General features: G+C 44.1%; 3 protein-coding genes across 3 annotated transcripts; 2 read left to right on the forward strand and 1 right to left on the reverse strand.

The window, feature by feature from the left end:
* Positions 1-502: 502 nt before the first annotated feature.
* On the forward strand, positions 503-3,066 carry nim1kb (NIM1 serine/threonine protein kinase; the record flags this gene model as incomplete). Its single annotated transcript, XM_080847096.1, has 3 exons — positions 503-782; positions 1,854-2,119; positions 2,314-3,066. The coding sequence occupies 3 exons, from the start codon at positions 503-505 to the stop codon at positions 3,064-3,066; spliced, it is 1,299 nt and encodes a 432-aa protein (XP_080703222.1).
* A 2,838-nt stretch (positions 3,067-5,904) lies between these two features.
* Positions 5,905-6,589, reverse strand: gadd45gb.1 (growth arrest and DNA-damage-inducible, gamma b, tandem duplicate 1; the record flags this gene model as incomplete). Its single annotated transcript, XM_080846914.1, has 3 exons — positions 5,905-6,015; positions 6,126-6,330; positions 6,447-6,589. The coding sequence occupies 3 exons, from the start codon at positions 6,587-6,589 to the stop codon at positions 5,905-5,907; spliced, it is 459 nt and encodes a 152-aa protein (XP_080703040.1).
* A 2,946-nt stretch (positions 6,590-9,535) lies between these two features.
* Positions 9,536-10,183, forward strand: LOC308372734 (growth arrest and DNA damage-inducible protein GADD45 gamma-like; the record flags this gene model as incomplete). The annotated part of the gene is made up of 3 exons (XM_080848031.1): positions 9,536-9,633; positions 9,755-9,959; positions 10,070-10,183. 3 exons carry the CDS (start codon positions 9,536-9,538, stop codon positions 10,181-10,183), a joined length of 417 nt encoding a protein of 138 aa, XP_080704157.1.
* Positions 10,184-12,105: the final 1,922 nt, after the last annotated feature.

Genomic DNA, 12,105 nt, shown 5'->3' on the forward strand with positions numbered 1-12,105 from the left:
TGAAGACTTGGATTACCCTTGAGATGCCTTAGATTGTGAAGGAGAAGCTGAAAAGTCTGTTATTCCGCTGACAGCTGGGCTACAAAAGGGTAAGATATTTATCTGAGTCAGCTTGATGCCAGACACTCTAGTGCTAACTGTCAAGCTATGCCTGCTTTAAAAACACGGCGGTACAGAAGATGATGACTACCTATGTGGAATAAAGACCTTGTCCAAGGGCATGCAAAGTACTTTGTGATTGGATGATATGTGATTTGATGACATGCATAATATTTATCAGTAAAAGCAGTTACACCATATTTGCATGATCAGCTACAACATGACTTAAAATGTGTTTCTTTGCTTGTAGAACCCACTCATAACAGTGCACACTCTAATGTCTTTGGAACTAAACCCTGCTGGAGTCATGGCACAGCTGGGAGCAAATGAAGACATGCTCTGCCACTAGCTGGTGTCTACCTGCTGCTCTTGTGTATCTCGTATATAAGCCCAGAGCACTGTGATGCCTGTGGGCACCAATCAGGTGGTCCTGACTGGGCCAGTACCCCGCCACAGCCTCTGGAGCCTGTCCGAGTCAGGAAGCGTACAGGATGAAGAGGAAGAGGGGGGGATGAAGAAGCATCTAACGCCTTTGGAGCGCCTGTCCATGAAAATGTGCCATGATCAGAAGACCATTAAGGAGTTACTGGTGGGCAGCAGAGTGGGCTTCTACCAGGTCCGTGGACAGATTGGCTACGGAAGCTTCTCCAAGGTCAAGCTAGCCTTCCATGCACTCACTAAAGGTAAGCGAGTGACCAAAATTGTTCTTTGACCAGTCTGTCACTTTCCACTAAAATTAGGAGCATTGTGGAGACCTGGAACATCGTACTGTTGGACTACAGTCACATAACTAAAGACAAGGCATCAAATATAGGATAAGGCTCTGCAATGTCCCTTTTATTTTACCAATCAGTTGTTCTAATGACACATATGTATAATTTAGTGTGAGTGGATAGCTGGGTCACTTTGTGGGGGAAAACACGTGAATGGAATCTCTGTGTGAAAATCAACAATCACTATAACCACCATGATAGTCATGGTAACTACAAATGATTAACACTATTGAAATGAATTAGATTATGTGCAATCTATACTTGAATATGTAAAAAAGTATAGCATGTAGCAACATACTGATTTGTGAAATGTATTAAGGGGTACTGTATATCAGGGTAACTATCTTCACGCTGACTGAACGCTCCCCACTGTCTCCCAGAGGCTATTCATTCTTACCCTGAAACCATCCTGTTTCTCTCACATGGGTTACTCTCTAGTATGCCAGGAGCTATCTGTTGGGCCTCTGCCTTGAAGGCAGACACAGCTGGAAGACCAAATATGACATGAATATTTCCAGGCCCAATGTATCCTCCAATTAAAAAATGACACATAGCCCATGGGGAAGGGTCAAGGAATATTTAGTAAGACGAGGGGTTCATCAGGTATATAAATAGGGAAAGCAAAGCTCTGTATTTTTTATTTTTGCTCCATACTCAAGTTTTGATCTGAATGCCAAGTTTTATGACGAGCACAGGTAGTAGATAATGTGTTTGTCTACAAATAAAATGCTTGCCAAGTTGACTGTGCCAGCCTGGCCTCTTGGAAACGCCTCTGACGAACATGAGGATTAAAAGAAGTACGCAATGGAAAGGTACTGGCATCAGTACCCTCTGCTATGCCAAGTACAGAAAAGAAGGAAGGTTCTGGCAAGCACACACTGAAAGGACAAGCAAATGGGCTTGGCAAAGTGAACTCGCCTTTAAATAATGAAAAAGATAAACCCAACACTGAATTGACCCTTGCTTGCATTCTTTCATCAGACAAGGTTGCCATCAAGGTCCTTGAGAAGAGGCATATGGACGTGCAGTCCCAGCGCATGTTGACCAGGGAGATCTCAAGCATGGAGGCCCTGCAGCACCCCAATGTGGTGCGACTGTACGAGGTTGTGGAGACACCCAGCCGGATGTATTTGGTGCTGGAGTATGCCGGGGGTGGTGACCTCCATACTAGAATCACAGAGGGGAAACTCTCTGATGCTGTCGGCAAGATTGTCTTTGCCCAGATCCTGTCTGCCATCAAACACCTGGTTAGTGTCCTGAGCTTTTCATGCTTGGCATGATCACAAGTGTGTACAACGGTTTAGCGGGGAGATGGAATGGAATGTGCTCATTAGGGATATACCTACATCTGTAAAATAAAATAAAAGGACACTTATGTTTAGGTTTATTTTAACTTCATCTTACTTCAGTGTTGTATTAATACTTCCTTCTGTGTTTCCAGCATGACAATAATGTCATCCATCGAGATCTGAAGGCTGAGAATGTGCTCTTCACCTGTGATGCCTGCATCAAAGTGGCCGACTTTGGCTTCAGTACCAGGGTCAAGAACCGGAGCGACATCTTGGACACCTTCTGTGGCTCGCCCCCGTACGCCGCCCCCGAGCTCTTCCGCGATGATAACTATGTGGGGCCGCCGGTGGACATCTGGGCCATGGGGGTCTTGCTCTTCTTCATGGTGACGGGGACCATGCCCTTCCGGGCCGACACCATCAACAAGCTGCGCCGCTGCATCCTGGAGGGCACCTACAGCATCCCCACCTGGGTGTCGGCGCAATGCCAGCGGCTGATCCGGGGAATCTTGCGCCAGGAGCCCGCTGAGCGCTGCGCCCTGGACCAGATGCTGGGCTGTGAGTGGCTGCTGCCAGTGGAGATTTACAGGCCCCACCCCCCCTTCCAGCTCAATCCCATTTGCCTGGTCGAGGCGGACCCTGGGGATCTGTCGGAAGAGGAGGAGGAAGTGAAGGGGCATCTGGAAGAGCTGGGCATCACCATGGACCGCATCGACAACAACCAGGGCCAAGGGAGCCGAAATGCTATCACCGGCGTCTACCGCATCCTGCTTCACCGGGCCCAGAGGAGTCGTGGAGCAGAGAGTCTACCCATCATAACTGGTGTGGTTAAAGATCCCAAAAAGGACAGTCTCCGTATTTACAGGGGCCTTCGGCACACATCGAAGTTTTGTGTCATTGCATGAAAGACTTTAAATAGATATTTGCCCCAATAATCCTACAACTTTTGGGGTGCAAAGGTACATTGCTTACTGTGTTATAACAGGGCGTTCATTTCTGTGAATAATGAATGCAAATGCACCCACTGAAAGCATATGGGACACCTCCATTCAAAACTAGACGTAACGCAAAGCGTTACAAAATATGACCGCCGAACTGTTCAGTAGGTTACAAAAAACATATGGCCCTCCTAAGCCCTACAGTTATCGGGATATTCGAAGAAAACTGTGTCAGGCCACCTACAGGCCAGTTGGTGTACAGTCACATAAAAAAAATGTATTGTATGGCCCCCCATGGACAAACTTGGCATGCATTCAGAGGGTCTCATAATGATCCACCACTTTCAATTTCGTGCACTTTCGACATTATATGCATAAGTTATAAGTGACTGGAGTTGTGAAGAGTGCATAGTTTGAGGGTCTGCCACGCCCACACCCTTCAAACTTTGTGAAAGATTCCCATAACTTTTAATTCCCCATTGCTGAAGAGTAACCCGACCACGTTTGAAGGCATTACCATTAAGTCTGTAGGAGGAGTTCAATCACATGCGAGGTGTGGAAACAAAGTGAAGTTTTGTGAAGTGTCCAAGCATGATGAAAACGTGTACCGAATTCTGTCAAGCTACGCCAAAATAACCCCAATGCGCGATTTTTTTGCAATGTTCGAGGGGGCGCTACAGAGCCATTTTGCTCCATCCATGGACAAAAACTCTACTGAAGATGGACGGTTACAGGTTTGATGTCCCTGGCAAATTTGGTAATTTTTCGAGCAGTTAGACATATATACGATTAAAACACCTCATTTTTAATTTTTAACTAGGTGGCGCTTTACATGTAATGACTGGTTATGGTATGGGTTGACATGGCCCCTTAACACAAACATACAAGAACAATTTGGCCCTCCTAGGCCCTACGGTTCTCGGGATATTCTAAGAAAACTGTGTCGCGCCACCTACAGGCCAGTTGGTGTATAACCATATAAATCAATGTATTGCATGCCCCCCCCGTGAATGGAATTCCACGAAACTTAACGTGCAATCAGAAGGTGTCATAATGATCCCACACCTCCGATTTCGTGCAGTTCTGACCTTGTCAACTTACAATTAACATTTTTTACAACACTCCATTTTTGCTTTTTCTTTGTAACTAGGTTGCGCTTTACATGAAATAAGTGGTAGTGAAATGTTTGACATAGGCTACAAAAAAAATTGGTCCACCTAGGCCCTACGGTTTTCGACTTATTCACAGAAAACTGAATCGCCCCCACCCTCTTTAAAAGGGGTCCAGTCCGACAGGGGTGCAAACGAAAATCAATGGTTCCACGCTAATCTAGTGGGGCTACATGCCCACCAAATGTCGTGCACCCCAGTGTTTCAGTGTCCCGGGAATCGTTGACAGAAAATCAGCTTAACAGAAAAAAAAAACTCCGACTAAACCGCTCCGAGAGCGCTGTCGCTCGGCGGTCATAATATATGCAGAACGCATTGTATCAAAGACTGCTGCACATCACAATGGTAAGTTTCGGGTAAAATAATAATTGGCTTAGAATTTATTGATGATTTTTTACAAACAACAATAATTTGCTGTTTTATTGTTATTTTGATGATGTGAGACAGTCAGAAAATAAGGAAATGTATTTATCTTGATGGTGCATGGAGCTCATATCATAATGAAGGCAATTATTTTGTATTTTTGTAAATAAACAAAACTTTTGGAAGTCTGATGTGTTTTGTAACATTTCTAACTTTACGATCACAAAACGGCCTGTGTAGCCATGCTTCCAAGAAGATCTATAGCTCCGGGGTAAACAAAGCAGCAGCTGACGGTAGGCTACACCATATGACAGCTACCCCTATCTGCAACCCCCCTAGAGCCCCCGTCACCTCCCATCTGCAGATCGTGGCAGATGGAGCAGCGTCGCTACGCAGACATCTGCTGGCCTTTACAATAGCTCCCTTGTCTGGGCCTCCCGATATGATGGTGCAGAGCTCACCCATTGTACTCACACCATACACCTGCAGATCAGCAGGCAGCTGACAGCCTTTGCCGCCTCCTATGCAAATTTGATTCAGCATTAAAACTTTAACCACCCCCTTCTTTTTTTTGCGCTGCCCCTCCCCAACGAGCTACTTTTTTCTAGCCTGGAAAGTGTGCATGTTTGTAAACTCTTGTATGAGTGAAAGACATTTTTTAAAGAACAATTGTAACAAGACAACAGACACACGATTAATTCAGTTCATTTAGTTTATTCATATTTCAAATTAACAAATTAGTAAACATGTTTCGTTAAAAAAATCTAAAGTGAAACCTTTAGAGATTTAAGACAATTCTGGAAAGTGAGAAACATTCTTGCAGAGCACAGAAGTATCCTGTGACTCTGCTAAGCTTGATTTTTAAAAATGAGCGAGATGTTAAGTCCATTTTTTAAAAAGCATGCTTCATTCGACGACCACTTCGTCCTCTGCGTGTACCAACGCATGCGATATTTGCTCTGTGACAAGCCGACAGATGCAAAACTCGCTTCTCCTTTCTCTCCAAACCTCATCCGCACAAAGAATGAGGGCCATTGTGTCGCTCTCGTGGCATGCCTGCCCCTCGTTCACATAAAGAATGAGGGTCAACTTGGCATGGACTGGACGAGGAACGACGATAACCGCGAGGGCCACTCGGGCATAACCTCGCGGTGCCTGGACTGATATCCTCCTCAGGAGTATCCAGGGATGCAGGAAAATCACATCATCCTGTCAAGGATGAGTTTCCCTTCAGGTAAACAGCATCTCGATCAGAGAAGAGTGAAGGCCCAGATCAACGCTCGAGAGTGATCTCTGGAACCCACTCGTTCATTCTGCGGCTTTCTTCACAGAACAGGTGCAGCTTCTCAAGGGCTGGATCCTGCCACGAACCTTCAGCAGGGTTCTGTTAAAAGAATAAAACAAAGACACGTTAGCCACTACCCCACGATACATTCCATAATATTTGATTTCATGAATATCTGAGAAGGCCGATTTAGTTAGGCTCGTACATACCGTGATAAGGACGCAGTGAGCATCAAGTTGTCCGGATTTATCGTCAACAATCTCGGCAAGACGCTGCATGTCGTTGACTCTCACAATGCTGATATCATTGTCAAAGCAGAACGCCTGGATAAGGGTGAAGTGAATCTGTAGAGCGATGTCAGTCTCAAACTCCTCGTCAAAAGCCAGCACGCAGAAAGACACGCTGTCAAGATCACTGCAAAGAAAGAAGAAGAGCAAAGTTAGTCATTTTGTTAACGTGCAGATCCACAGAGTGTTTAATTATATGACTTCAGTTTAGCTGAAAGTATTATTCGCGTAGGCTGTACTTACAGATTCATGACTTTAGCAGATTCGTAGACGCCGATGGTCAGGCAGTCGTTGGCTTTGGCAGTCTCCAGCACTTCTTCCAGTGCTTTGCCAGTGCACGGGGCTCTCTCGGTGGGCTTCTGAACGATAACTTCCTCAAGAGTCATGATGGCAAGTGTAAGTCCGCAAGTAGTGAGTATACGAAAGACAGATGTGAATCCCTGAGATCAGAGTGAAGATGGAAAGGGCTGTGCGCACTATATATACTATGAGGCTCGTGGGTCTGATGAATAGCCTCTCTTCTGATTGGCTGACCTGAATAGTGCATTGGTATGCTAATGTTATTGTCGCATCTCGGCTCGTGGCAGATTGATGAGGGTCGTAATGCCATATATTTTCTTTGCCAGCTTTGCATAATTCTGCAAGAAAATATTAGTTTCAACCAGTGGTATCTCCTAACACCAACAAAGTTTTTTGGGTGATTTTAAAATACTGTAAAGGTTTGTGTTTTTAAAAGTTGTTTTTAAAAGTTGTGACATTTTGTGTAAACTGGCTCTGTTAAGCATGGGTGTATACCACATAGGCTACATCCAATTGTGGTGTGTGTTGGGTTGTCCACAGGAGCTTCTAAAGTGTGTGCTTTCTTCCATTTTTAAAACCATGTGCAAAATGTGCAAACATTGAACCATGTGCATTGCTAGTCCTATAAGCAAAGTTGAAAAAAGTGAAAGGTAACTATAACATGCAGCTAAATATGGTGAAAGTGAGTATGCATAAAAAACCCATCCCCCCTTCGTAGGGGACAGGTGGAGTGTGGCCATCTGTGGAGGCAGGCTGAACGGCCCTATTGTGAGTTCAGAAACTTCTATTATTACGGGTCCTATTCAAATGCAAATGAGAAGCGCGTGCCATGACGCCCTGTCGCACAATCTGCGCTGCAAGCCACTAACCACGTGACCGCCAGCAGCCCTGCAAAATCTGTGCTACTGGCCTATTTTATTAATTGTCTTCGTTTGTCCTGTGCATCTGATTAGGCCTGCAAGTGTGTAACGTTGCATATCATGCGCAACATTGGCGGCATCAGAATTGTACGCATTTGGAGAACGGGTCAAAATAACACTGAGAGGAACATGCGAGCCAGTCTGATTCCTTTGTAACGCGAGTTATCAAACATGATTCACTACATGCATATGGTCGTCTTTTAAATGTTATTGTCATGTCTGAAAGTGTAGTTTTGCAAACTAAATGTTACACATTGTGTCAACTATTGCGAGTAATTCTAGGCAGTGCACCGATAACAGGTTGACGGTGACTGATTCAGGCTTATTGTTACTTCTGTGAGCCGAGCAGATGGACAAGTCTCGCAATGGGCATACCCCCATTCACCCCTCGCGACCCTGCAGCATGCATCGCTATTGTTCGCGCGTCTTTACATTCGTTGGCCAGAACAGTCTGTTGTCTCTCAATGGGCTTGATTCTAATTTTGCCCGGTGCAGTCTACAAACGTTTAGTTTTCAAACTATTTTTACGCACAAGTTCGTCATTATTTAAACCTGCAAAAGTGTATTGCAGTTTGCAATGTGGAATATCTAGGCGTTAAATACTACACGACAGCCCGACAGCCCTGATTAGGCTATGTTTTTATGGAAATGTTCCTGAATAATGTGTTAAGAAGAAACGTTACATGTAACATAAAATGCGATTAAACTAATTCAGTTTTTAGTTTTTTGGTGGATATCCGTATCATTTCTAAACATGTGCAGAAGTTTCATTAGCTTTCCAGTGCCTACAAAACTTATTAACATAGTCAACCGGCGGAAAGAATGAGACGCGTGCAGTCCGGTGGCCGTGCATTGTTCTGCAGTCACATCTGCAACTCAGGGGGCCCCCTCGCGCCCCTACCCACCCCTGCCTCCCTGTCGCCGGGGCAAGTGACAGGTGTTCCGAAGTACACACCCTCTGGCCGAGTGTAGGCCTAGCCTATATCATGAAATATCGCTGTTATATTTTCCTTTGTGAGGATGCAGATAGTTTGTTCTGCTGTCGACGTACTGACATTTCAGACTTTTATTATGAGGAGTTAAGGCTGTTCTGGTGTATCTCTGCCTTTCTCTTCTTTACCATATGCGAAATTCTAATCTTGCGTAATACTAATGTACCCAAATGATTTACTCAATTGCGCACCAAACTCTATACGTTTTCAGCAAAAGACATTCCCGGTTGGGCGATTCGATTGCATTAGACGCTTAACCAGCAGGTGCAGATAATCATCTTGAGTTGGATACACACAAGTTTGCCTGAGTGACCCCTCACCAACCCCCAAGGACAGCTGGGGCCTGTTGCCATGGAGAAACAGCGAGCGTCTCCAGATGCCACGCGCCGCAAGTCACTCCTCTAAATCCACCTATGCAAAGAGAGGCGCGTGTCATACAACCCCCATACATGAATTGGCATGGCTCTTTTAATTAAGTGTTTCTATCATCAAACCTACAAGCTCTGAATGTTATATATGGTATTTCCACCACACAGATATATATAGAGATAATTGTGCAGATCTACAATTCAATCTAAAGATCACAGTTCTATAGGTCTATTTAGTTACTTGAAACACATACCAGACATAATCTATACAGCTAAATTCAACTAAACACGGCCTGGGTATATTTACTGTAAAATTACGGTGAAATATTTTACAGTGTGTGGTTTCATAATACAGTTTCGACTTTGGGTAGTTATGGCCAGGACAGTGAATGTTTAATCCAAATTAGTTGAACAAACTGAAATCTAAATCTATTTCTTAATCTGCCAGTTTGCGATAAATTGAACGCCCTTCTTTATTTTTTGGCTAAGTTGTCCTTCGGTTTTGATCTATTCATCAACTATTCTTTTAGAAGTCTTGAGTGTGTGTAGGCACGCGCCGGAGAAGGGGGGGGGGGGGGGGGGGGGGGTTGTATTATCTTCGGACAGCCAATCACAAAGAACAGTGTAAACGCGTGCCGGTGGCTGACTATAAATACTGTCCACGTTCCAGGAAAGAGTCAAACTCTTTTCGACACAGTTCGAACACAACCACCCCACACTTCTCGCTCGCTTCGGAATAACTACACTTCAAGATGAATACTGGCAAAACTTTGAAGGAGGCTCTTCAGAATGCCCAGGCTGACGGTCGCGTTACCGTTGGAGTCTACGAGTGCGCAAAAATAATGACAGAGTAAGTAGCTTTTTAGCGATATTGTTCAAAACTTGGTTCTCCGTATAACAGCCAACGACATTTGCTTCTGTTGTGTTTCAATGATATAAACTAATGATTGCGTTCTTTCTTGTTTCAACAGAGACCCAGACAGTGTGTCTTTCTGCGTGCTGGCAACTGATGCCTTCGAATGTGACATAGCTCTTCAGATTCACTTCACCCTTATCCAGGCTTACTGCTTTGACAATGACATCAGCATTGTGAGGGTCAACGACATGCAGCGCATCTCAAAAATTGTTGGGGACAAATCTCAGCATCTTGAGGATGCTCACTGTGTTCTCATCACGGTATGTTATAGATCAACTCAACCTTTGAACTGATCAACTTTATTCAGACTTTGACAAACAGTGACATCCTTGCAATGGCATTAATGTTTAATTTCTTTCCTTCTCAACAGAACCCTGCTGAAGGTTTGTGGGAAGATGTAGCTCTTGAGAAGCTGCACCTGTTCTGTGAAGAAAGCCGCAGCCTGAACGAGTGGGTTCCTGAGATCACTCTTCCTGAACGTTGATCTGCCTTTTACTCTTCTCTGATCGAGATGATGTTAACCTGAAGGAATACGCATCCTACTTGATAGGATGATGCAATTTTCCTGCATCCCTGGATACTCCTGAGGAGGATATCAGTCCAGGCACCGCGAGGTTATGCCCGAGTGGCCCTCGCGGTTATTGTCGTTCCTCGTCCCGTCCATGCCAAGCTGACCTTAGTTCTTTATGTGAACCAGGGGCAGGCATGCCACGAGATCGACACAATGACCCTCATTCTTTGTGCGGATGAGGTTTGGAGAGGAAGGAGTTTTTGCGTCTGTTGGCTTGTCACAGAGCAAATATCACTTGCGTTGGTACACGCAGAGGACGAAGTGGTCGTCGAATGAAGCATGCTTTAACAAAAATGGACTTAACAACTTAATCATTTTTTTAAATAAGCAGAGCAGAGCCAGGGTGTATACTCTTTGTGCTCTGCAAGAATGTTTCTATCTTTCCAGAAGTGTCATTCATCTCTAAAGGTTTCACTTTAGAAATTGTTGTTATTATTATTGTCTTCTATTATTTGTATTGTTGTAGTACAAAAGAGAAAAAAAGAATAAATAAAGAAAAGTAGAGTGTATTCCACCTTGTGAAAGTTGTATTTCTACTGAGTGAAAAAATGGCTGACATTTGCAGTCAGGAGTCACAGTTGCATAAGAAGTGAGACTCTGAGCCGAGCACAAGTGGCCAAAGACCTTCCAACCGACCCTCACACCCATACACTGTCCTGCTACTTTATGGGTAGCATTAAGCATCAACACAACAAGAAAACTAGATAGAACGGTTAGCCCACTACTGCCAGGCCCACCACTGTCCAGCCCATATATACTGTATGTATAAAAGCTTTTACAGTACATAACAGAAATAAGATAAAAAGTTACACTATACATGTCCTGGTAAATAGTTGATCTTAATTTGTACAATCCCATTGCTGCCAAGCCCATGTTTTGTCATTTGAAACTGGCCAAGTTAACTTCAGTGTTGTCTCTCAAGGAGATAACCTTCAGAAAATGACCCTATTGGCTATATGCTATGTTTTAGATAAGTGTTTTGTGCAGTCAGGTTTTAGTGAAAGCAGCACAACCAGAGCACTAGATTTCAACTCTGTCAGTCCACTTCTTTCAGACCCATATTCCTTCTACTCAAGACAGGCCAGGCTAGATTTAGTATTGTCTTTAAGTAATCATCAAAACATTACAAGTGCAGTTATGAACCTGTTATACCATTTCTTTGGATAGAGGCTGGTGAAGTGAGGTTTGGTGAAAGTGTTTGTTGGTTCCTGTGCTGCCATACCACAGTCCCGGTCCAGCCCCTAGCCCCCACCCCTCACCCTAAATGCACCCAAGTGACATCTGGAGATCAAACACCCACTCTGATTGGCTAAGAAGATAAAAAAGGTGTCTTTCCTGAATACACTAGACCGGCTCTGTGATTGGTTACCCACAAGCGAGGCTGTTGCCAGGCCAAAGCCACGTGAATCTCAATGTTTTGGTCATGTGGTACAACACTAGTGTGGTATGTTTTGGTCATGTGGGACAACCCTAGTGTGGTTTACTCTGCTAATTCATGTTATAATAAATTATGGAAACCTTGTAACCTTGAAACTATTCAATGTGCTTCATTTATGTAATCCAGGATAATCTGAGCACATCAGAGCTCATAACCAGTGGCATCACAATCCTTTGTAACCCCTTTTCAAAAATTGTTCGCACTTTAGTAAAGAAACTAAACATGTTTCATTTCCTAACCAAAGATAAAAAAACAAAACATGAGTGAGACCCCACGGTTTCCTAAACAATTGTCAATAAGAGGATTGGAACGCTCACATAGAGGTTCACTTTTGCAAACCATGATACTCTGTGTTCGATGTCTTGTTTAGCTATGTCATATAAGATATTTTAACTAC

The sequence above is a fragment of the Sprattus sprattus genome (assembly GCF_963457725.1).
Source record: "Sprattus sprattus genome assembly, chromosome: 11".
In the NCBI taxonomy this organism is placed as follows: Eukaryota; Metazoa; Chordata; class Actinopteri; order Clupeiformes; family Clupeidae; genus Sprattus; species Sprattus sprattus.